The 27,552-nt window shown below is 39.4% G+C and overlaps 1 protein-coding gene across 2 annotated transcripts in view; it reads left to right on the plus strand.

Annotated features, from left to right (window-relative positions):
• Positions 1-27,552, plus strand: part of opcml (opioid binding protein/cell adhesion molecule-like) — a 449,624-nt gene that overhangs the window by 344,666 nt on the left and 77,406 nt on the right. For both annotated transcript variants that reach the window (XM_085288302.1, XM_085288301.1), the window contains one exon: positions 10,721-10,846. In XM_085288302.1, coding sequence (XP_085144428.1) covers positions 10,721-10,846 — 126 coding nt within the window. The remainder of the gene's footprint in view (positions 1-10,720; positions 10,847-27,552) is intronic.

The following is a 27,552-nucleotide window of genomic DNA, read 5'->3' on the forward strand; positions in this document are numbered from 1 at the left end:
TGGTAAATTGCATATTAGTGGGCAATACTGCAGGTTGAAAAAGATCTTTAACCTCACTGCTTACTGGAGATGTGAATTGAAAACTGTAATTGTAAATACTACTACTGATAATTGTAACTACTGGTTCCCAGTAGTTCATTTCTTTGACATTGTTAGTCTCTCTGCATATTGATTCTGGATATCAGTTCTACTTGCATTTGCTCTGGCACTACACTCAGCTGACTTTAGTTCCTGCGCCAGAGATAGAAAATAGTGGCACAGTCTACAATATGGATAGACATAGACATTTTTATTGCACAAAAAAGGATGAGAGCCAATGTTAAAGTGCAAACTTCATCCAGGAAATGAAAAAACAGAATTATTCAACACAATAATAAAATGAATAACACAACTTCGGCTCTTTGCAAGGACCTGTACTGACAGCATGCTAATGCTAAACTAGCCATGAACCATAGTAACGATAAAGCTGAGTGAATGCCGACCCCAGCCTAGTGGCCAGAGCCTGAACTTCAATAGGTAACAAATGAATGACCAGTCACATAGCCTCTGTTTCTACCTGTTCCTGTTTCTAAAGTAGAATCACTGTGCCGAACACTTTAAAGTCTCTTTGTGCTTGTTTTCATCTTTGCTTTGTGTTGTCAGCTTTGTGTTCACACATAAATACTAAGAGAAAGATCATATGTGTGTCCTTATTAGGATAGTGATTTGTGGTGGTGTGTGGGACTCTATCATATTCATATATTGTTAAATGATGATTGCTAGACAACATGTTTCAGGTCATTTTACAGAGAAATGTGTAAGTAATGTAATGTGCACTATAACAAATTGCTTTGTCCTACAAGTAATTAAGTAATGTACTGCATTATTTTTAAGAAAAAAGTTGTATGCAATACGTGTAACACATTACTATTTTTAGTAATAACCCCAATAATGATCACTACAATAAGTGGAAATACCTCCAACTTGCACATTTGACCACACAGCATTTAATTTTCATAAATGTAATCTGTTTAATATGCTGCTTAGCAATGGTGGTGACTCTCAAAGTGGAGCCAGTGAGAACCCAACGAGAATCAATAAGAGAACTAGTAAGGAATCCAATTAATAGGTGATATTGATAATGGAATCTAAATCACTAAATTCCTATCAGTTCCCATCATTGCTGGTTTGCCCTTCTCATCCTGTTTATTCATGCTGGATTGTACAATAATTACACTAAGGTTGGCTATAGTAGCATTTCAAATGTTTTCAGAAGTCTGCATGTGAATTAAAGTTAGCATAAATATTCTTTTGTGGAGAAAGACAAAAAGAACAATTTGGTTAGCATCTACCACTGAGCTCTTGTACTCAAGGTGGAAAACAATTTAATATGCTGCCTTTTCATAGACAGTGTAAAAGTGGGTACAGCTGTGTCACAATTTAAAGAGCTCCACATTATGTTATTAGATGTTAAAAATGCATTAACCAAAATGCATTAAAAATGCATTAACAACGCCAGCACTGCTAGCCACCCATATTCAATAAAATGAACATGTGAATGAAAGTCTGTACTTGTAAGGAATTAAAGAGCTCTCAGTCAACGTGCTTGTAGTGCTGATCACAAGGTAATATATTTACACTATGCATCATGTTCCTTCATTTGGTTTCACTTCAGTGCTACTATTATTACTTTAGCCTGGATCCGGGAACATAACATACAATGGGTCCCATATGAAAAGGTGCCTTTGAACTGAGAAAGCTGGTACTGTGGAAGCCGGTGTTGTGCCTTCTACCAATCAGCAGGAAAACAAACTTAGTTTTTTTCCACTTCACCGGAGCATGAGTAGCCCCCCACCCACAGCCTCTGCCTTTGTGTTTCATCACATTTCTCATGCTCGAAGGTTTGGATCTCTTTCTGCTTCCTTCCCTTGAAGTTGGGTGTACCTCTGAATTAACAACGACCCCTGACAAGACACTAAATCTGACAAAGTTAACTGTCATGGATGTCTATTGCTCTGAGATAAGATGGCAGATTAGAAAACTCAGTGACAGTGATTCCTTTTATGTTACAGTTGCATAATAATTTGCTATGACGGAAGAGTTAGCGTCTATTATAGATTTGGTGACTGTTAGCACAGGAGCAGAGGCTTTGATGTTGGCATATGTCAAAGGTTCAGAGTCATCCTAAAACAACTCTGAGTAGAGGCGCTATGTTTCCTTTATTTTCTTCACACTATCTATTCACATCTGCAATAAATCAAATGTTTGATTTCACTTAAATATTTCTAATTGTCTTGTTTTACCTAGAAGTTTCATAAAAGCAGAAACCACAAAGGTGCTGTATTTCAGAATGAATGAGCTCTTTAAATGCATCTGAAATCAGTACTACAAAATCCAAGGAGTTTGTTTGTTGCTGTCTTTGATTCTCTATGTGACTCCTGCATCTCACACATGACATCAATTCAATTTTTTCAGTTTTATTTGTTGACCAAATCACAATAACAGTCGCCTCAAGGTGCTCTATATTTTAAGGTAGACCATATACATACAGAGAAAAACCTAACAATTATATAGCCCCCTATAAGCAAGCACTTTGGTGACAGTGGGAAGGAAAAACTCCCTTTTAACAGGAACAAACCTCTGGCAGAACCAGGCTCAGGGAGGGGCGGGGCCATCTGCTGCGACCGGTTGGGGTGAGAGAAGGAAGACAGGATAAAAGACATGCTGTGGAAGAGAGCCAGAGATTAATAACAAGTATGATTCAATGCATAGATATGAGGGGCTGTACAAGCCAAAATTCATTCTTTCACTCTCACACACATACATTCTTCTTTCACACACTTATACTTTCACTCTCACATACATATATTTTCACTCTCACATACATATATTCTTCTTTCACATACATATACTTTCACTCTCACATAGTTTTATTTTAATTTTTATATTTAGATCTTTATATTCTCATGTTTACACATATTTGACTGATTTAATAGTCGACGCGTCATTTGAAGCTTTGTAAGATCACTTTTCCTTCATTTTTGCGTTTACCTGTGGACGGGATTATTTTTTAAAACGGAAACGGAAAATCTCCGTTTTCAAAAATACCTGTGTAAGTGTGGACGTAGCCGAAATCTTTTATAATAATAAATAGGTTTGAACGTCATGGGAGTGCGCATTGTGCTGCCTGCAGTTACTCTTCCGGCCACATGGTTCGCTTTTGGTAGCACCCTCAGTAAACTATGTAGTGCTTTTAAAGACACCTCAAAACGATACTTTCTACTAGAAAATGGCATATAATAATAAACACAGAATACCATATTTTTAGATTATAAAAAGAAAACAGTAAGAAAGAAGTTAGCTATAGGACATCATCTTTCATTGAGCACAATGGCTAGCTGCTAATAAGCTAGCACACGCGCCGACTTAAAAGTTGGCAGCTACACAATTTCTCCTCTAAAACAAGGCACTTTTGAAAAGACCTGGCTATATTGTCAAAAAAAAAATAGTATTCAAGCAGAGAAGAGAATGGTAGCACCACCAAAAGTTCAAAAAACAACTGTTACAAGCTTCTATGATAAATAGCATTATAGATTTAGCTGATAAAGAAATACACAATTGGATATATGGAAAAATAATATGTTACCTTACCTGAAGGTGTAGTTTTATCCAAAAAGTACAGAGAGGCCAAGAGCAGCTGCATTCATTTAGGTGATCCTGAAAGAGCGCAAAATTTTCAAAGAAGGCGGACCGTTGTGTAACTCAGTAACTTTGTGTTCTTGTGACAAAGACTGCTTTGAGAGAAAATAATTTAGGTTCACCACACGAATAATAATTGCAGTAACGCTGGAGTGCTACATTTGCGTTGAATGAGATTAAAAATAATGTTTAAGCTTAAAGAGGGGCTTGAATTGATTTCTTTGAGTTTACAAATACTTAAGTGCAAAAATGTACTCCTCCTACCCCCAGTGCCCCAACAAACTCATTCATTTTGTGTTCAGAATCAGCCTCTGCTGGTTTTGAATAATTTTAGGTTTACACAAAGAAAATCAAATTAATTTGGTATTTTTTAATTGCATTTGTGAACAACTAACATAATTTGCATGTGTTCTTTGAAAGGAGGACCTGAATCTGTTTTTTGAGTGTGGAAAGGACTGCGGACTATAACGGACTATAAACGACCAGCTTCTTCAATGATGAATGCAGATGCTTCACTGGCTGATGAGCTGAACACGTTTTATGCTCGCTTCGACGCCGCAGTAATTAAAACAACAAACGGCTGCGCGCGCTCGGAGTGCACCAGTGAAGAAAATGCATTCGTCATCACAGAGCATGCCGTGAGGAACACCTTCAGGAGGGTGAACACCAGGAAGGCAGCAGGACCAGATGCAATCCCTGGCCGGGTCCTTAGAGCCTGCGCTGATCAACTAGCACCGGTGTTCACGGAGATCTTCAACCTCTCCCTGGCCCAAGCTGTGGTTCCCACATGCTTCAAACAGTCCATTATTGTCCCTGTTCCAAAGAAACAACAGCCCGCTTGCCACAATGACTACCGTCCAGTAGCACTGACTTCAATTGTGATGAAGTGTTTTGAAAGACTGATGAGAGATCACATCACTTCTTCACTTCCTGCCACCATCGACTCACTTCAGTTTGCTTACCGGACTAATCGTTCCACAGACGATGCCATATCTCACCTGCTCCACACACCCCTGAGTCACCTGGACACTGGCAGAGGGAATTATGTTAGGATGCTGTTCGTGGACTACAGTTCAGCATTCAACACAATAATTCCCTCTAAGCTTTTCACCAAGTTGACGGATCTAGGACTCAGCTCATCACTGTGTCAGTGGCTCCTCAACTTCCTCACAGACAGACCCCAATCAGTGAGGGTGGGAAAACAAGTCTCCCCCTCCATCTCACTCAGCACTGGAGTGCCTCAGGGCTGTGTATTAAGCCCCCTGCTGTACTCACTGTACACTTATGACTGTGTAGCCACATCCGACACCACCTCCATTGTCAAGTTTGCTGACGACACTGTTGTTGTGGGCCTGATCTCCGACAACATCGAGATGGCCTACCTGGAGGAGATTAGGAACCTGGAGACCTGGTGCCAGGAGAATAACCTCCTCCTAAACATCAGCAAGACTAAGGAGCTGATCGTGGACTTCATTACAAAGCAGGCGAGGAATTACAAACCCCTCATCATCAGTGGCACGCCAGTGGAGAGAGTGGACAGTTTCCGATACCTGGGTGTCCACATCACTCAGGACCTGTCATGGTCCTGTCACATCAACACCCTGGTTAAGAAAGCCCGTCAGCGTCTCTTCTTCCTCAGAAGACTTAGAGACTTCCATCTGCCACTGAAGGTGCTCAAGAACTTCTACTCCTGCACCATCGAGAGCGTCCTGACGTCAAACATCTGCACCTGGTTTGGGAACAGCACCAAGCAGGACAGACGAGATCTGCAAAGGGTGGTGCGCTCGGCAGAACGCATCATTCAATCAGAGCTCCCTGACCTGCTGTCCATCTACACCAAGCGGTGCAAGTCCAAAGCTAGGAAGATTATGATGGACCTCTCCCATCCCAACAATGGATTCTTCTCACTGTTGAGGTCTGGGAAGCGCTTCCGCTCCCTTAAGGCCAAAACAGAGAGAATGAGGAGGAGCTTCTTCCCCCAGGCTATTCGGGGCCTGAACCAGGTGTAGGACTGGACTCTCCCAAACACGTCACTATAAGACTGGACTCTCACACACGTCACCACACGCACCACCACACATTTCCTATAATCCTATAATTCCTATAATTTATAATCCTTATCTTTATAATCTCTTCTGCTATTTGCACATTCTTTACTGTACATTCCTAAGTTAATTTGTAAATTTTTGTAGTAAACTGTAAATTGTAAATATTGTAAAACTTTTCTTCTGTCATTTAATGGTCGGGCATTGTACAGCTACAAGCATTTCACCCCCATGTCATACTGTGTATGGTTGTGTGTGTGTGTGACAAATAAAATTTTAATTTGAATTTGAATTTGAATTTGAGAGTGAGCTGTTTTGGTGGAGGCACATTCTTGGAGTATGTCTTGTTAGTTTCTGTTTTTAAATCAGGACTTGAAGTAGTTTAAATGATAATTGTGCTATCTCTGCTGAAGTAAATTGGGAGCAAAGGCTCCCAATCCTTCCTAATCCCCTTAGTAGGAGTGGGAAGATGAGCATGGATGTTGTTGCTTAGCTTATTTTAGGTACCTACTTTCCAAACATCTAGAAATATCCATCTACACATTTTGCTATTGCATTTTCTGACACTGGCATTTGTCATAAATGTATGATTTATCTTCTCAAACACATCATTGCAAGTCATTCTAGCCATGCATACTATATCATTATGTACTTCTTCTTGTGCCATTAGGATAACACATTGTAGCATTTCTGTTCCTTTCCATGTGAATGAAACCCATTTACCAGTAGAATGAAGGTTAAAATTAGAAAAAAATATTGCAGAGAAAATCATTCTCAGCACTTTTGCCTAGATGTTCAACAAATATTAAAGGAAAGCATTAGTTTCCTCCTTTGATCGCTTCTGGATTTCATTTTCTAATTAACTACTTACTATAAAACCTTGGTTGTGCTGATATGAAGGATGATGCATCCCCAGCCACAAGCCACAACTTAGCAAGCCCGGTGGCAGGGGAGGTATGTTTTTTTTCAATCACCTGCCTACTGGCATTATCAAGCTGGAGACCCTTCACTTACTCTGCAAACAGATGCTACTTCATTAAATTCTGTGGTCACTATAACAATGGTTCCAAACCGCACCACCCACCACAACCATCCCATTCCATTTAAAACTTCTTAAAAGTCCAGCATGTTACATTTTCCTCTCATTGAATCATACATTCATTCCATGGCATTAGTTTAACTGCTGTAAGCAAAAGATAGAGAAGTCTCTTAATTGCAGTTTAATGCAAGGCAACAGTACAGCATCCGCATCACTGCAGCCGCAGTCCAACTCCGTCTGCCCATCTCCCGCTCCCCTCACTAGTGAACAAGACCCCGTAATATTTAAATTCCTACACTTGGGGCGATAACTGGCCCCTGAGTTGGAATGGGCACTTCACCCTTTTCTGGATGTGGACCATGGTCTAAGACTTTGAGGTGCTGATTCTCATTTACATCGGGTCTCACTTAGCTCTGAACCGCTCCAGTGCGAACTGGAGGCCACCTCCTGATGAAGCCAACAGAACTGCATCATCTTCAAAAGCAGAGATGAGAAGCTGAGAAGAAATTCTGTCCATAAAAATGAACAAAATCTGTCACAAACGAGTTCCAAAAAATCAGAAGTAGTGATGCCATCTTGATGGTGTAAATTATCTGTGAAGCCTGTTGGGAAAACAGGACCCAAATGCAGGACTTCCAGAACAAAGACGATGAGTATATTTTGAGTGTAAAACAATACAGTGCAAAACAGTTTCAATATCAGCAGTGACTTTCCAGTGCAGTGAATTCTTTTCTAAAAGCTGTTGCCACAGCTCCCACAGCAACATTTACGAAAACACACTTGGCTCCCTCGACACGCTACACAGTTTCCTGAATATGAACAAAACACAGCTGTTAATGTCATGAGAGAAGGGGATTGGACCCAAAATGCAGACTCAATAGGCAGAACAACTAAAACACTGCTTTATTGCTGGATGTCCTAATACAAAAACAAAACTGGGAAAACATCGGAACTAAACTAATGAACATAACAACGCAGGACAGAGGCCGACGCTGAATATACACAAGGGCAGATGAGGAAACAAACCACAGGAGGAAACAGACTGACCATAAACTAACAAGACAGCTGAACATGAAACATGGTAAATGGCCTGCATTTGTATAGCGCTTTTCTAGTCCTTAAGGACCCCAAAGCGCTTCACACTACATTCAGTCATTCACCCATTCACACTCACATTCACACACTGGCGATGGCAAGCTACATTGTAGCCACAGCTGCCCTGGGGCGCACTGACAGAGGCGAGGCTGCCGGACACTGGCGCCACCGGGCCCTCTGACCACCACCAGTAGGCAAACATGGGGTTAGTATCTTGCCCAAGGATATTTGGCATGCAGCCAGGAGGCAGCCTGGGATCGAACCACCGACCTTCTGATTAGCGGCTGACCTGCTCTGTCACCTGAGCTACAGCCACCCACTAAACATAGGACAAGAGACTGTCAAACTGAAACAGGAAATAGTGGCACACAGACAGACGAAACCCAGGAAACAGAGGGAGAAGAAATGGGGCCCATGACTGGAGAAACAGGCAACTAGACAAACATCAAGACAAGACTGACCTAACTAGGAGAATACTGAGGGAAAGACACAGAGATTTGATAAAAAGACATGAACTGGACCAACACCCAATACAACCTAAACTAGAAATACTAAATAAACTCCAGTGTGTAAGCAAAATAAACTAGAAAATATAAAATACACTGAGAACATAATGAATAAACTAGACTCAAGCATCTTAAGCATCTCCGCAAAGTGTGGTTGCATTGACCTCTGCTCCTTGGAAATGTGTTGTAATATTTTTTTGCGTCCATCCAGTCAGTCTTCCTGTATCGTTAGCATTCGCTTGACAGGGCTCAAATCCACTGGGTCCTGTTAGGTAATAAATATATAATCTTAAATGCTTTTATGCTGATTATATTGGTTTATATAAGAGAGGCCCAGACTTCAGTGTAAAACTAGGTTGCAGGCTGACAGGAAATTACATGCTTTTGCAGAGCGTGCTTTTGCAGCTAGAAAGTGAAACCAACTAGGCTGTTTGATCGAAACTTAAAGTTTGGTGTGATGTAGAGAGCGAGTATATAAATACCTAGGCTTCCGTTTGTGCTTCAGACCTGGGGTTGTGTGTTTTGTGTTCAGGTCTCCATATCCGGATATGTAAAATAAAGATCATTTTTAAAGTAAAAGGACCACTTTGAGCCCTGTGTCTTTCTTGGCCGTAAAGAATACTAAAGAACCGGAATTTAATAGTCCATTCTGGCTGGATCATTCGGTCAAATCTGTCAGGAAAATAGGACCCAATGCAGGACTCCCAGAATGAAGACAGTGAATTTATTTAGAGTATAACGTAATCTTTTCAGCAGTGACTTCCCAGCTTCCAGTACAGTGACTCCTCTTCCAAAAGCTTCTTTCTCCACAGCTTCCACAGCAATATTTACAATAACACACATGGCTCCCTCCACATGGTTCTCCTTACTTGCCAAAACACAGTTGCACGAGCTGACTGTTGCCACACAACGATCCAGTGTTGACTGAAGCACAGCCACTCTGTTAAGTAGGTCTCTAGTGATGAGCTACAAACATGTGATCATTGTCAGGTGTGGCTGGCTTCAGAGTGGAAAACTGTCAAGGCCCCATGTTCATATGAAGGCGAGAACATGTGCACACACACACGCACATAAACGTACAAAGAGGGAAAGCAGGGACAATGAGCAACAACAAACAAAAATAGAAGCATCAGGTGAGGACATGAGGACTAAAACATTACCACACCTGCAAAATAATGGCTAATAAAATGGATCACTTTATAGTCCAGTGAAATAAGCCCTATAATAGTTATTTCTAACATATTTTTCTTGGAGTGTTCAATAGTAGCTTTGCATGATTAAAAAACGTTTTTTCTTATATTCATCCTTGGTGCAACACCTCGCTCCTTCTGTCATTCTATTAGCGCATTCCTGAATAATTTTAGAGTTAGGGGACAATCGCTTTTTCACACAGGGCCAATTATGTTTCAATTTCTTTCTCCTTAATCATAAACACCTTCATCTAGAAACGTTTGTGTTTACTTATGTTATCTTTGTCTAATATTTAAATTTGCTTAATAATCACATTTAAGTGTGACAAAAATATAGGAAATCAGGAAAGGGGCAAACACTTTTTCACAACACAGTAACATTAATACTATAAATGTGGCCAGGTTTGTACTCTAAGGAGCTTGGAAAGAAAAGCGTCTGGACGTCTTTAAGTTGCTTGAAGACGTTTCAACTCTCATCCAAGAAACTTCTTCCGTTCTAGGGCAGAATGGAAGAAGTTTCTTGGATGAGAGTTGAAACGTCTTCAAGCAACTTAAAGAAGTCCAGACGCTTTTCTTTCCAAGCTCCTTAGACTACAATGACCTGGATCACTGAGAACCTTCACAGACCAGGTTTGTACTGTTGTATTTTTGTTTTCTTGATATGAAATTATTTATGATCAATTAAGGCACATGCCCATTCTCATCTGTCCTTTTCTTCTATGAATGTCAACCCAGCATTTTGGGCTAATGTGGTTTTAAAGTTCAAGTCAATATGAGAGAGTTAAATTACAGTGAAGGACAGTAACGTCTAACCCTTGACTTGAGGTTATCCTCTTACAGAGCACACTCAATCAATGAGCCTGCCACACACACAAATCAAATTTCCTTGGTGAAAGTTAAAATCCTGTCGTACTTAAAATTAGTCTGATGCTTGTCTAATAAGCAATGTGGCATAGATACATGATGAAGAAAATCAATCATGTATAACATCACACCGAGCCAGAGAATTGAGAGATTTGTCAGCTAATTTCATGCTAATTGAGTCCCCATCCCTGGGGTTATTTTTAACCTCATCATGGGTCTGACCACATGCAATAGCAAGTACTTCGCTTATTTGTCATTAATTAGAGTAAAAACATCAATCACGATTCTTCTTTCTACCCTCAGTACCTGCCAGGATCACTAACATATCAAAGGACGTCACGGTGAATGAAGGCAGCAACGTCAATCTTATGTGCCTGGCAGTTGGTCGACCTGATGCAAACATAATTTGGAAGCATCATTCACCAAGGGGTAAGCCATGGTTTATTTTTATTTCATTGTTCAGCTGATTACTGTGTGTAAATCCTGTGATAGAGTACCCCGTAGCAGAACCTTTTGGATTCCAGTTGAGTTGTAAACTCATGGTGGCATAAAAAATTATTTTGTTATTATTTTGAATCATGAATTTGTTACTACACTTTTCTTTTGTCCAAAACTAGAAAATTTATATTGATCTCTATTAACATTCAAGTTGTCAAAGTTCATTTAAAAGTTTCTCAAAACAAATATGTGAAGCAACTCATTACCTCAGTGTAAAGGTGTCTAAACCAACTCCCCACACACTCAGATACACTTGAGATTCCCACACAACACTCCCAATTCTTGTTTCACATGAATTTTCTTCTATATGTAGAACAGCTATTTATCTCTAGATGGAAATTAATCTGTAGCTGTTTTTATTAACGTACACTTTCCACAACAGGGTTTAAGATTAATTATAGGCCGCAACCCTTTCTTCTTTTCAAAGTGGTGGATTTAAGGAGATGAAACTGCACAGTCTGTGGCCTGACAAGAATGAACTCCAATCAAAGTATTACTTGGCTAGAGGCCACAGCTCATTTTTTGATTGTTTGGCTTGTTTGGATTGTTGGCTCCTCACAGCAAAATACCACCTAAGATGCTCTGTGTGCCACTACGTATGTGTATCTTTGTGTGTTTTATTTTCTAATTGCGCTTCCAACTGTGCTTTCAGCAGTGTATGTTATGTGCTGCTTCTCTATAGGATCAGATATTAAGCCTCCAACATAACATGAATGCTTACAGCCAAGCTGTTGCTCTTTCTTTTACAGTTGTCTAGAGCCAGCAAAACCTGGTTTCCACACCGTAGGAACCCTTCACTACCTCAGTCATTCAGTGTTTCTGCCTCCCTGCATTTACTGGTTTCCTTAGTGTTTAAAAATGCTATAAAATAAGTCTTAAGTCATATTCAGTTCAATCCAGTTTAATTTGTATAACACCAAATCACAACTACAGTTGCCCTAAGGCAATTAAATTAAATCAGTTAATCCCTATTAGAATAACTACAGTGTGGACTGGTGTGATTAACACAGACTGCATATTCAATTCAGTTTTAAGTTTTAAGAAATACAAATTATGTTGCATTTCAAAACATACCTTTTATTTTATCAAGAGGAAATTAAAGGAAATAGTAAGTAAAATGTAAATATAAAAAGTCACTCTGTTATGTGATTTGAAACTCCCCCCATATCAGAAAGAAACTCTTTACAACCCACTGTGAGCTGGTGCACAGTTGCAAGAATAGTGGTAAATAGAATTAGAAGTAATAAACTGGCATCAACAGCCAGTCAACCTGGTATATTGCCTTTATGCTTGTGCGTGTATGTGCTCTAGTCAGTGGGGAAAGTAATGGATTATCTTACTTGGCGTTTCTCTGACTAGCACTAAAGAAAAGAAATACTATGTGGGGAGATCTTTGGGCAGCCAAAGAAATTGTTGCTGGCACTCAGAATCGTAAATGTTTTTCCTGCAGAGTAGCATTTCAGACTCGCTTATTACCATTTGCTTTTCATGTTTGTCACTAGTGATAATGAACCATTCCCTCAAAGGATAGTGTTGGTGCTTGTTTGCTCACTTCATTGCCAAACCGTGTTTTTCAAGATTTAAGCTGCTTGAATGTCTCAAATGTCTTAAATCTGCAATGTTGTCTTGCACTTTATATTACTTATATAACTGGCATAAAATGTTCACTCTCAAATAGTGTCAGCAACATAAACGATTGTAACTTTGCATAGAAGGTGCTGCACCTTCACTGTGAATAAGAAAAGAATCTTTGGCAAATGTTACTTATTTTGAACTTAAAATTTCACAAGAAACTGTTTCAAGTGAATTACTGTAAAATTACCGTGTATGTGGAGTACATGAAACACTACATGTACTAAGTCTAATTTATACCACTGACACCTATTCTGAACAACTGTTACACATTTAACACTGTGCATGAAACTGAATTTAAAATTAAAATTCTTGAAGTTACAGTTTTAGAGTAAATGTAGTGCTATCTTGTCCAAATACATAAAATGGCATTGTTGTTAATACTCCTACATTGATTTATGTAAGCTAACTAGTGACAGAACATACATACATACATAACAATAGAGACAGAAACAAACAAAAAAAAGCAGGTCTAAAGGGTGAATTTTGTATTTTTTTCCTGGCTGTAGCAATGAGTTTTATCTTTAAAAAGACAAGGGAAGAATAGCCAATTTGATGCTTTTGATGCCTCTGCCCTTAACCCTTGGATGCACAACCTACCAATACCTACACTCTTCCACGGGTGTGGAAGAGTGCAGAGGACTCCCAAAAAACACACCGAATGGTACATACCAGTTCACTTCCTGCAAGAATGGTTAATCAAATGAAGGCCATGAGCTTATGTTAGATTACATTTTTCCACTCTTTTCCCCTGTCTCTGGCTACTCTTCGTGCCTCCATGTTTGTGCATGTCAGCACCTCCTCTATTATATTATCAGACATGAACATCTTCCATGCATCTATTGGGGAGACAGTACTAAACCCAGGTGCAAGCCCTGGCCAACTATTCAGAATATTGAGCAGGAAGAGGGGCTCATTCTGTTAGACACAATATCCATTTCCTCTTCAGAGGACTTCTCTGTGTCTCACTGGCCTTATTCAGTGGTGTAGTCTGGGTCCTCTATATCTAAGATGTCAGATTCTGAGTCAATGCCTCTGATGGGCTCTTCATCCCCTCCATCCTGGATCATTTGTAGGGCAAGGTCCACAGGGATCCTAGCTGGCCTCATAGTAGCTATGTTACTTTAGATATTAAAAATAAACATCAGAAAGGACAATGTTTGAAATGCACAGAAAAGTATAAATCGTTTGTTACTGTCTAAAAATAAATTCCTGATCCATCAGAAGTGTAAGTGGGACACTCAGAGTTGCTAAGAATTAAAGGTTCATAGAAAATTCCATAGGAACTGCTTGGGGTCATTTTTGATCCCACTTGTGGAAGAGTGGGGTAGTGATACAAAAACTGCATTTTTTAAATTATTGAAAAAATAAATAAAATCGCAAATAGCCTCATGTTACAAACATATTTTATGAGGAATACCTTCAACATGAATATATTACAACTTTTCATTTTTAAGATTTTGAAGAAAAACAACCCATGGGGTCATTTTTGACCCCACGTGTGCATCTAAGGGTTAAGCTCTGAAAGCAGTTCCAGCATAAAGTCGCGAAAGTCAAGCCTTCCCTCCATTAAGAGACAAGAGGCTGTAGTAGAGCTGGCTGCCACACAAGCTGCACTAAAGGTCCTGCAGGAGATAGAATGTGAACAACAAGAACTTGAAAGCCTTGAAGAAGAAGATAGAAAGAGGATTGCATTACAAGAGGAAGAAAATGTGGCAAGAAAGAAAGCACTGGAAGAGAAGTGCTTACAGACTGTTAAGAAGTTAAGTGCGGCAAAGGCACGGCTCCAAGTTTATGAACAAGATGCAAGCTCAGATGAGGAAATAACAGAGTTACTTCATAACCATGCAGCTCAGCAACATAGATCTCCAGGAGCTGTAAGGAGTCCACGTGAGCATCCCGTGATACACCAAACAGATAGTGTCAGTTCCCAGCGTGTACCAGTTCCCACGAATATCCAACAACCTCGCACAGCCATTGAAGTGGAGTGGACCAACATTCCACAGGCCACAATTGACAATCTGATAGACTCCATGCGACGATGTGTTGCACTGCATAAGGCAAATGGTGGTCACACCAGATACTGACCGGTTCTGGGTCCCCAGACCCCCAATAGCGCAAAAAACTGCACATTCCAGGGTGGCCTTTTGTTGTGGGCAGTCTGAGGTACACCTGTGCACTACTCATGATGTCAGATCAGCATCCTGATGTGGCACACCTGTGAGGTGGGATGGATTATCTCAATATAGCAGATGTGCCCACTACCACACATTTGGACTGATTTGTGACCACTGTTTGGGAGGGATGGTTATATTGTGTATCTGGAATGAATTTTAGGTCTCTACGTCCATCCCATGGGGAATGGGAGCAGTAACAAAGGTGTTGCGTTTATATTTTTGTTGAGTGTAATTCCTATTAAGAACAGATGCAGCTTACGACTCAACATGGGATATCCTGGAAGAAAGATTTGGAAGCTCATTTGTGATAGCTAAAGCTTTCCAGGATAAGCTTGCAGCATGGCCCACAATCGGACCCAAAGACAGTGTTGAGCTGAGGGATTTTTCAGACTTCCTTAGAGGCTGCCAGGCTGCAATGTCCCAGATTAAGAGTCTGGAAGTATTGAACGACTGTGATGAAAGTCAAAAACTTCTAACAAAACTGCCAGAATGGCTGGTGGCCAGTTGGAATAGGAAGGTGATTGAGATAGAAGAAACTTGTAGTGTGTTTCCTACTTTCAGTCAGTTTGTAGAATTCATCACAAAGGAAGCAAAAATAGCTTGCAATCCAGTAACTTCTCTTCATGCCTTGAAGTCCAGTGATGGTGAAAAAATAAAGACAACAAAGGCACGAAACGTTGGTGCAAAGGTGCTTGTGAGCAACTCTGAAGAGAATGCAGAACCCAAGAGATGCACCTTCTGGGAAAAATGCAATCATGGTATTCAGACATGCTGGAAATTCAAGGAAAAACGAGTTGAAGAACGCGTTAAATTTGTCCAGACAAAGAAGTTGTGCTTTGGATGTTTACAACCAGGACATCATTCAAGGACCTGCAAAAGAAGGAGTCTTTGTGAAACATGTAAGGAAAGACACCCAACATGTTTACATGAAGATTGCGAAAGGGCAACCAGAAGAGAGAAAAGCAGTGATGAGCATGGGGAGAGTGTAAAAAACTCAAAATATGCTAAGTCAAAGGAAAGAACAGAGAGCAAACACACCCCTGAACCATCAAATGAAGCTACATCAAACAGAGTAGTGCAAGGCATGGACAGCATGTACTCCTCTACAGTTGTCCCAGTTTGGTTATCTACATCAACTAACCCAGAGAATGAAATTCTCGTATATATGCACTACTTGATAACCAAAGCGATACCACATTTGTCATGCAAGATAAGGGAGAAGCTCTGGTAACTAAAGGGGAGTCTGTGCAGTTAAAACTCTCCACACTTTCATCCAGAAATACAATCATCCCAAGTCAGAGTTTAGTTGGACTCCAGTTGAGAGGTTTCTATTCATCAAAGAAGATTTCTCTCCCTGTAACCTATTCAAGAGAGTTCATACCTGTCACGGTCCTGGGTCGGTTTGACCCAGCATTTTGAGTTTCTTATGTTTTGGTTTATTTTTGCATTGTTGATTAGTTCTTATTCTCTGGTGATACTGTTTTGATTATAATTATATTCTGATTCTTTAGTTATCTGATGATGATGTTGATGACGATGATGATTATTTCTGGTTTAGGTTTTGTTATCTTGCCCTCATGTTTGGTTTAGGTTGCCTGTGCTTAGTCTTCTCTGCCCGTATGTCCCTCTGTCTGTCCATGATGTCATTATGCCTGTTTACGAGTCTGTGTCTCTGTCTGGCGTGTGCTTCCTGTTTTATTTTGTAGGTCTGTGTCCTTTGTCAGTGCGTTCAGCTTTGTGCTCTCCCTGTCTCGTCAGTGTAATCAGCGTCAGCCATGTCTCCCAGCTGTTTCCTCTTCACTCCGTTCACCTCTTGTATTTAGTGTCTGTGTCTTCCCCTACTCGGTGTCGCGTCGTTAACATCTGTTCACCCTCTGTGTGTTCCGTTTGCCAGCCAGCCTACCTGCCTAGTTATTCTGTTCTTCCAGTTTAGTTAGTGTTTTTCTGTTCTGCTTCTTACCAGCAATAAAGCTGTGTGTTTTTGAGTTACTTCCACCTCAGTGAGTCCTGCATTTTGGGTCCTCTCTTCCTGCCTGCCTACACATAGACATGACAATACCTGCCAATCTAAGTCACATTCCTACACCAAAAATGGCAAGAGCTTGGCCACACCTAGAGCATCTTGCTGCGGAGATTGCTCCATTGATTGAGTGTGATGTAGGGCTTCTCATAGCATATAACTGCCCACAGGCTTTGCTAACCCGAGAGGTTGTCCCAGGTAAAGACAACGAGCCATTTGCTCAAAAGACATATTTAGTATGGAGCATAGTCGGTTGTGTTAGCCCATGTGTCAACAATGGTGATTCCATAGGAAGCAGCCACAAGATTGTCATGAAGTCGGTGAAACCTCATCTCCAGACATCTAAGAAGCTCACAAATGAAGTGAAATACATATGTTGAACCCAAGTTAAGGAGTTAATTTCGCCACCAGATGTGCTGAGGATGCTTGAGTATCACTTCAGTGAGAGAAGAGTGGAGGATCCTAATTTATCTCAGGAAGATTTGCGTTTTCTAACCATAATGGAAGAAGGAATCAAAATTAAAGCAGACGGTCACTGTGAAATGCCGCTTCCCTTCAAGAAAGATCGACCAAATCTCCCAGACAAGGCATGTGCAGTTCATAGGCGCCGATGCTTGAAAGAAAGATTCGAAAAAGACAAACAATACCAAAAGGACTACACAACCTTTATGAGTGAAATCATAACAAATGGGGACGCAGAAAAGGTCCCAAGAGGAGAAATTAACAACAGTCCTGTGTGGTACATTCCTCATCATGGAGTGTATCATCCACACAAGCCAGGAAAAATATGGGTTGTGTTCAACTTCTCAGCAAGATTTGAAGGCGTGTCATTAAATGACTACCTTCTCACTAGACCAGAATTAACGAACAGCCTGATAGGTGTTCTCTGCCGCTTTCGCAAGGGACAAGTCGCTATAATGTGCGATATTGAGTGTATGTTCCATCAGTTTCACATCAAAGCAGAGGACCAGGACTACTTGAGATTTCTCTGGTGGGACAATGGAAACTTCCAGGCTCAACCATCTGTCTATCGCATGCGAGTGCACCTATTTGGAGCTGCCTCCTCCCCTGGTTGTGCAAACTTTGGGTTGAAACATATTGCCGCCCAAGGACATGGTCACTACAGTGAAATAACCATTCAGTTCATTGAACAAAACTTTTATGTGAACGATGGGCTCACAAGTGTCGCAACCAAAGATGAAGCCATCAAGTTGGTATAGGAAGCAAGGCAACTCTGCAGTGCTGGCAAACTGCAAATTCACAAATTCATTTCCAACAATCATGAGGTACTTGCATCCATTCCAGAGAGTGAATGTGCAGATTGAGTACAAAATAGTGACTTGGTTCTTGGTGAGTCCCAAATTGAGAGAGCTCTGGGAATCAAATGGTGCATTGTTTCAGACCAGTTCCATTTCAGAGTGATTGTGACTGGGCGTCCACTTTCTAGAAGAGGAGTCTTATCAACTGTGGCATCCATCTATGACCCTCTTGGCTTTGTGGCACCATTTATTCTGGTTGGAAAGCAAATACTCCAACAGATGTATCAAGACAAGGTTGGATGGGATGAGCCACTGTCAGAAGAGCTCAAACCACGGTTGCAGTTTTGGCTGTTAGATTTAAAGAACCTGGCTGGCATCAAAATTCAGCGCTGTTATCTCCCAGAAGGTTTTGAGAAAGTTGAAAGATATGAGCTGCATTTCTCAGATGCGAGTGTTAAAGGGTACGGTGAATGTTCTTACTTGAGAGCAATCAGTGTTTCAAACCAAGTCCACTGTTCTCTAGTTATTGGCAAAGCCAGGGTGACTCCTACAAAGGTCACCACAGTACCCTGGCTTGAGCTATCAGCAGCAGTGCGAACGAGTCACCTGCTTAAAAGGGAGTTGGAAGTTCAAGCCCAAGAATTCTTCTGGACGGATTCGAAGGTTGTTCTTGGATACATCAACAACGATGCTAGAAGGTTTCACATATTTTTGGCAGATCGCATTCAGCGTATCCAAGATGGTTCCGATCCAGACCAATGGAGATATGTGACTTCTGAGAACAATACTGCTGACCATGCATCAAGGGGTCTGACAGAAAAGGGACTAATTACTTCCAACTGGGTCCAGATTTTCTCTGGCAGGATAAACATCCTACTGATGAGATTAAGGTGGGAGAGTTGGGAGCTGAAGATCCAAAACTTCGTAAGACTTTTGTCCATAAGACACTGACCACAGAAGGTTCGTTGCTCAATCATTTCTCAAAGTTCTCAAACTGGATAAGGCTAGTTAAAGCCATTGCACGACTGATGCGATGTGTCAAAGAGGTCAAGGGTCTGATGTGCAGAACCAACAAAGTCACCAGTCTTGAGGAGAGGAAAGAAGCAGAGCTTTTCAACATAGCTACTGTTTAAAACAAACTGTTTTCCGAAGAAATCAAAGATCTGAAATCGAAGAAAGAGACAATAACAAGAGACTGTGCAAATAGGCAGCACAAACTGAATCCCTTCATGGATGAAAATGGTGTGCTAAGAGTGGGAGGTCAGCTGGAGCATGCAGATTTACACCCACACATCAAACATCCAGCGATCTTGCCGAGCAAAAACCACATATCAAAGTTGCTGATTGAACACTTCCATCAAAAGGTTCATTACCAGGGACGTGGGATGACTATGAATGAGCTGCAATCAAATGGCATTTGGCTATTACGATGTAGTCACGCAGTGTCTTCCTACATCTACAAGTGTATCAAATGTAGGAAATTCAGAAGGAATGCTGAAGTACAAAGAATGGCAGATTTACCGCGTGAAAGAGTTGAAACATCGCCTCCCTTTGCCTAGTGTGGAATGGACTGCTTTGGCCCGTTTTACGTTAAGGAGGGAAGAAAGGAACTTAAACGCTACAGTCTGCTATTCACATGTCTATGCTCTCGTGCTGTGCATATAGAGTTACTTGACGACATGACCAGTGATGCCTTCATTAATGTTCTTCGACTCTTTATCGCCATACATGGAAGTGTTCAACCAACCAACTTTGCTGGAGCAAGACGAGAGTTCTTGGAATCTGTAAAGAAAATGGATTAAGAAAGCCTAAAACAACTAGGTTGTGAGTTTGTCATGAACCCAGCATCTACCAGCCATATGGGTGGGGCCTCGGAAAGGTAGATCAGGACAATTAGAAGTATGTTGACATCCATTTTTGATCATTTATCCAAAAGGCTTGACACTTCATCCTTGTGTACCTACCTTTATGAAGTCATGGCGATCATAAATAGTAGGCCCTTAACAACTCACCTGCTGAATGATCCCACTGGTCCACAGGCTGTTATACCGAATCACATCCTGACCATGAAGTCTTCAGTGGTTTTACCACCACCTGGTGAGTTTGTGAAGGAAGACCTTTATCTTCGGAAGAGATGGCGCAAGGTGCAATACCTAGCCAATGAATTCTGGACCAGATGGAAAAGGGAATACTTGCTGAATCTTCAGCAGAGAGGAAAATGGTACAAAACACAGAGTAATGCCAAGATCATTGACATTGTGATGCTGATGGATAATAGTCTACCCAGATATGACTGGAAGTTGGCCAAGGTAACCAAGGTGTACCCTAGTGAGGATGGAATCATTAGTTAACTCAAGCTGCTGTGATGCAACACTGGATGACCAAAGAAAAAAAAGAGTTAATAAGCCAGTGTATCTTGAGAGACCCATCCACAAAATAGTTACCCTACTTGAAGCTGAGTAGTTTAGAACTCCTATCTCTGTAATTTATGTTTTGACCCAAGGGACATCTACACTGTTTTTTCTTTTGCAATGTGGTTCAGTTGAAAATCACCAGTGATTTGGTGGGAGTGTGGCTGCCATCAGCAGCAGTTATGCAGTTTAAAATAATTTCATGGTTTAAGTTATAATAAATAAGTTAAAAATACTTTATTTTAATATATCAGATTTAATATATAGATTGTTGGTTTAAAAATACACATTTAAAGGTTTATAGAATGTTTCCAGGGTGGAACCAATGTTCAGTCTGTTGTTGGGGGTTGACAAAATTTCAGTTACATGCCACACTTGGTAGAGGGCAGCATGCTTTCCTCTCTCACTTGGTGGTAGAGCTATGTAGACCTGTGCAACGAAGTTTTCCTGCTATGGGAAAGAGTGCACACGGCAAAATGCGTTTTCATTAACCCCTGCAAGTTAATGCGGCCAATGAGGTATGCAATTTGTATCTTATATGTTGTGGTAGAAAAATAAGATGTTTGTTTGTGACAGAACTGTTGAGTTTATGGTAGTCAGGTGTAATATGTTAACATTTTGTAAAGGTCAAATTGTGAATGTTTTATGTCGTTTAATATTGTGCTTTATTGTTTATTCTCTATGAAAACAATTTACTGTGGAAATTGATTATTTTATGTTGTTTGTACAGTTCTCACGGCACTGTTGGTGGCACCTGTGTGCAATAAATGCCAGTAAAAATCAAGAACGCCTTGTGTCCGTTTTTCAACTTGGAGGGAGTTACAGTTCAGTTGCAGAAATCACTGTCTGTCTGCCACAGTCCGCCACACCACCTACTAGTGCAAGTTATAGCTCTAATAATTAGAACAAATGTAAACATGAACCAAAAATGCTACTTTCTTCTCTTGGCCAAAGGAGTGGAAAACTGTTCTGTGGTCAGACAAATCAAAATGTGAAATCTGTTGGATCCTCTGGAATAAAGAAGAGATGGACCAAGAGAGGAGACGTAGAGAGGTTTTAAAATCTTTCATCTTTGATGGTATTGGGATGGATTAGTGCTTTTGCAATTGACAGCTTGCACATTTGAAAAGGAACAACCAGTAATTAAAGGTATATACAGGTTTTAGAGCTACATCTGCTTCCACCCAGATGATTTCCATTCCATTAAAGGCCTTGCATGTTTCAGCAAGACAAGGCAATGCTAAATTGCAGCTAAACTGCAGTTATTAAAACAGCTTCATGGTAGAAGAATCTGGACCCTGAAATGGTATGTCTGCATTTCAGGCCTTTCATGTGAATTGTCTTCTATACGCATGTCAGGAAATGACAAATATAAATAATATCGTGTTAAGTACCTAGAAATCTATATCAGGCAAAAAAGGACAAAATAAATTTCCTAAAAGTCCAGTCTGTCTCATCCGGAAGAGTGGATACTACACAGTGGTAAGCATAGCCCAGTCCCAACATTTTGAAACATATTTCTTCTATCAAATTAAACAAAATATGTATTTTTCGAAAGATTTGCAATGTGCGTCCAGTGTAATTCAACCCTAACTTATATAGTAATGGGTAAAGGCTTTCTTATACCAATGTATTATTAGTCAAACAGCAACAGTGAATATGATTTAACACATTTACATTTAAATTAATTTAAACTCCACAGTTTCATTCAGCATTTAAAAGAAAAGTAACTAATGATATTTTAAATGATTTGAGATCAAATGCTTTTAAGTTATTTTTAATTTATTGTTAGCAATTTATCAACCTGCTGTTGATGAATTGCTAAACTCTCTGCACAGAGTTCTTGCAGGGAGAGCTTTGAAACTTCCACCCGTTCTTCTTACAGTGGAGGATCTGGTAAGTGCAGATAGCATTATGCAGGAAACATCCCTAAACAAGTGACTAGCATCCCAACAGCTGGTTGATTCACTTGCCATCAGCATCACTGCGCACTGTTCATATCTGCTTAAGCAGTGTTCCTAAACCTCACCACACCTTACACCAGTTGTTCCTCTGAGGTGTTTATTTTTAGCTTTCACTCCTGCTCATTGTCTTAAAGCCAGATGCTACCGGATATGTGGGTAGGTTATCAATACACCTGTGGGCTTCATTTTCTGCAATTTTCCTTTTTTGTACAGTAATAAGTGAACTACTTGTATTGTGCTGCTGTGAGTGCCATCCTGAGGATAGCATCAGTAATACAACATCAATATGGAGACAAGCCAGAAAATTACTTTAAAAAAATCGATTATGATCAATATATTTTTTATGTATTTTCATTTGAACTCCAAACACTTTCCTTAACATACAACACTCTTAACTTTATTAAAAAAGATCAGTTATAATGTGGTGATTTTATGTCCTCTTTACTATAAATCCTGTCCTCATTGCTACTGAATCAATGGAGATTGTAAAGCCATTGTTTGGTAATATATTCTTCACAAAAGATAGTGACAGTCTGAGTCTGAGTTGTGTACAGAGAAGCAGCTTCTCAATTTCCTGTCAATTTATGTTTCCCCTTTATTTTTTTTCCACTGCAAAACTTGGTGTCAGGTCTAGCTCATAAGGTGACATAAATTATTCCAGCTACCCCCTGGCAGCCACTAAAAGCATTAGAAGGATTAAAAGATATAAGTCAGCTGACTTAAATATTCCAATGTATTCTAGCAGCTCTAGCAGTAGCTGTTCATAATTCAAGTGTCTCAAAAACATTACTTTATGAAATTGCAAAGTAACTGACATTGCTATCAACAAGCTTAGAATGTAATTAGATCAGTTAAACTTAGACAATTGTTGCTGTAAAGCTTTTACCATTGGAAAACTTTTTTTTCAACTTTTAAGGAAAACAGTTGTCTCTTAATTGCAAGAATAGTAACTCAAAGCAGGAAACTGGAGCCGTCTAGGAACATCGATTTTTAAAGTTTACTGTACATGTAATGTCAGGTATTGTGGAATGGAGACTAAGAATAGAGGTATTTAACAAAACACAAACTTTTATTGTGACAAGCAGCAAAAAAGGCCACTGAAAATGAAGTGTATAAACATTAATGGTGAAGACACAAACAAACAAATGGTACAAACCAGCAACAAACTGAGAAGACACAAAGGCTATAAATGCAGCACACTGAGTCTAAGACCCAGGAAATTGTTTTTTTTTTATTCTCAAATGTCAAATCCAAACTTACATATGATTTATTGCTTTAGCTAGATAATAGCGACATTGCTCGCTTGCTTCTGTTTTTTTTTGTTTTTGTTTTTTAAACATGGATTCCTCCCCAAAATAAGGGCATAATAAAATTGTCAACTCACTTTACTTTATATGCTGTAGTGTTGCATTATTGCCAAATTTTGTTACTGACTGAGGATTAAGGTACCTACCCCAGTTATAAATACACAAGAAAGCTTGTAGTGTTGATGGCTGGCACTCAACGTCATTTTCCTAGTGTTGCTATCAAAAATTAGATTTCATTGGGTCTCTAGTCTCGCATATATTTATTTGCCAAGTTTTACAAAAGTAGTTTTCCTCTCACAGAGCTGGCTTTTGCAGTTCTAGTTCTCATTTCTTTCTTCTTCTTTTTTTTAAGAATTTCAGTTTTTGCGAGATGACAAGTAAATTGCAAGTGAAAAAAAGCTTTCATGACACCTGAGGGACAATTATTTGAAAAACTGGCAGTGCTGAGCACTTTTGACAGAACCACAGCAGCACGGACAGATGTTGTCAACTTGTGATTAGTCTCCTGATGAGTGCCATTCAGAGTGTTATACAGCAGAAATGAATGACATGCTATTTGCAGTGCTGTCGCCTTCCAATATGAACAACTCTCAGACATTCTCTGCTGAAACTGGTGATGCGGTTATCATTGGGAGAAGGAAAAGGTGCTTTTTCATAGGAAAAGATTAAAAGTAAGAAGATCCTTCAGAAACGTTTCACAGATGCCTCGCACACTGAAAAAAATAACCTGTTTGAGCAACAAAAAAATATGTACATTGGTGGCACACAATAAAGTTATGTTTGTTGTGTTCAGCCTCAGTTTTCTGTTTTATAACTGCGCAACTTTTATTGATTTCTATATATGTAATTTTTTTAAATATGTAATTTCTCTGTTTTACATTCAGGTTATCTCCTGTTAATATAACAACCCCCCCCCCCTCCCCCCTCTCCTACTGGTGGTAAAATGCACCAGTATATATATATATACACACACACACACACACACACACACACACACACACACACACACACACACACACACACGTGTGTGTGTGTGTGTGTGTGTGTGTGTGTGTGTATATATATATATATATAGTGCTGTCAATAGATAAAAAAATAAACTAATTAATCACACAATTTTCTGTAATTAATCGTGATTAATCACAATTACTTGATCAATAGCTTGGTTGCAATTACATTTTTTTCAACTTTATATTTAAACTTGTAACTGACACTTTTGTAAACACAAAGAATGTCTGCTTAAATTCAAAGAGAATTTGAATAGTTTTCTTCAGTCTTTTAGCACAGGTTCTTTCCTGTGAAAAACAACTTTTTAAAAAACCTATATACCAATAGGTGTACACTAATATTTAATATATGTTAGTGCTGTCAAACAATTAAAATGTTTAATCAGATTCATCACAGGGTTACTGTGGATTAATTTTGATTAATCAATTAAATGTCATTCATTTTTATGTTAATCACAATTCATTTTGCATGAGCAAACAGACTTGGAAAAAAAGGCAAAACTTACACACTGAACATGTTTATTGAACATCTTGAACATTCATGTTAACAAAAAACATTTATCCACTCTCTCTCTCTGTCACTCTTGGGGAGGCACTTCAAGTCCTTGAAACGAGGAACCAAAGCTATGTAAAGCGCATGTTCTTAACGATATTAATAGGTTTGGAGTTTGTTGCAATCCACTATTGTGTCAGTCAATATTTCCGAGGTAGACTTACTGAGTTCCCGATGCTCTGTGAGTGGTTTTTGTTGCAAGTTAGGTGATGCATTTAGCCAAAGTCCTAGCAGCATCCCTGACCAACGTAAGCTTCGTGCCAATGTGATATTTTAAGCTGGAACTGCTTCGGTGAAAAGAAAATTCCTTCTTGGGCAATGTGCATGATACTTTATGTCGGTCGACTGTTCCGTCTTGTTATTTTTTTAATACTCAAATTTCCCATCGAGAGGGCCAAATGTCGTTTGCCCGTCACTACCAGATCAACTGCCCACTGGGGCATGTGTGAAGGTATCTCTACTTGGACGAACTGCCTGAAATACATTGACAGAAACATTTCACGGATTTTGAGTCATTCTGCACTCCAGATGTGTTAAATTTGACAGCACCAATATATATATGTATATATATATATATATATATGTATATATATATATATATATATATATATATATATATATGTGTGTGTGTGTGTGTATATATATACTTATATATATATATATATATATATATATACTTATATATATATATATACTTTTGGAGTTACCAAAACTATTTTACTAATAAGAAAACAGATTTGCCTCTTTGTGTGGTTGTAGGTATAAAACAGCTAATTAGAATTGTGGATAAATTAACAGTAATAGCACAGTGTGCACAGTGTCATGTGCTGCTTAGGTGTGAATGTTTAGGTAAGTGTCGCAGGGTACAAGTTTTACATTGCTGTTTTGGGCTGGTGGAAGAGGATAAAGGTCTCAGCAGAAGCCCTTCTTCAAGATCCAGGTGAAGTTGCCGAGCTGGACAAAGACTGGTGACAAGCAAATACAGAGTGCAGATTACAACTTTGTCAAAGTTCAAGTTTGAACAAAATAGAGATGAGAATCAGGCAAAAAATAGCTCCTGCAATACACATGGTCCTCAGGTGTGCCAGTGTGATGCCACCTAAGCTGATCCGCCCACCTGTTTCTAAAAAAGGATAACGGAAAAGGAAACCAATTCCCACACAGTGTGTAAAGTACTGTCTTCAACTTTCTTTGTCCCTATTGCAAAAGCATGTAAAAAGGTAATAAAGGCTTTGTCAAAAATGACCAAACAGAAACTTTCTACTGGTGGTTAGTGATTTTGATGAATATTGTGCCTATACTGGTGCACACTGCCTTGCACTGCAAATGACAAAAGCCTGGTAGCCTACATGTTTTGTTTTTTTTTGTTTGTTTGTTTTTTTCAGACTTGTGGCTATACACAATCAGTTATTTGCAGGCCTGAAGCAAAGAGAGCCATTTTGCTTAATGCAATCATTGGGGACAAAGGACTATTTGAAGGCAACTCTTTTCAGTTAATGGAGAACTAAAGAATATATCCAAATGAAGTAAACAGAGAATTCAAGCAAATGGAACAATTTCACTAATGACGTTTAGATAAATACTCTGACAAACTCCAAAAAGGGCTCTAACTGATTATGGTAACAAGCAGTCATGGAACATAACAAAACCATATATAAGTGTTGAATTACATGTGTCCAGCACGTGTCCAGTACAGGCAACGGATGATTGTCTGAGAGAATAAGCAGCTTAAATTCTGACTGAAAAACAAAGCAAATCTGACAGAAATCAGCAGACAAACACACTGCTGTGTTCTTGACATCCCTCCTGTAATTCATTATTCACAGCTTAATTAAATTAAATCTGCATCAGTACTCACAGACACAGACACAAAAGTGAAGTTTATTGAATGAACTATATCTGCCTATCACACGGTGTGTTAAATGTCTTATCTCACATTTAAAATAATATATACATTTTTTTAAAAATATTTATATGTATGATATGAAAATGTATGAAGTTTTGAAACAATAATTCTTCAGTATTAGTGTACTTTAGTGGTGTACTTTAAGGATTTGTGGATTTTGTGTACATGAATGAAACATATGAATGGTCTAAAACCAGCTACCAAGTTTTTTTTAATTGGGTGATCTCAACTTTGCATATTATCTGCATTTTAAAGTTCTAAGTAAATAAATACATTTTAAAACATAAACTTGACAAAAGTGTGAATATGACATAATTATGGCAATGCAGCCTTGAGGTAGAACTTTTTTCGTCAACAAAACAAGGTTTTCTGTCTATGCAACATTACATGCACTACTCATA

The sequence above is a fragment of the Mchenga conophoros genome, linkage group LG10 (genome assembly GCF_057382185.1).
Source record: "Mchenga conophoros isolate Kocher_MC1m ecotype Shallow Benthic linkage group LG10, M_conophoros_male_GT1.1, whole genome shotgun sequence".
Lineage (NCBI taxonomy): Eukaryota > Metazoa > Chordata > Actinopteri > Cichliformes > Cichlidae > Mchenga > Mchenga conophoros.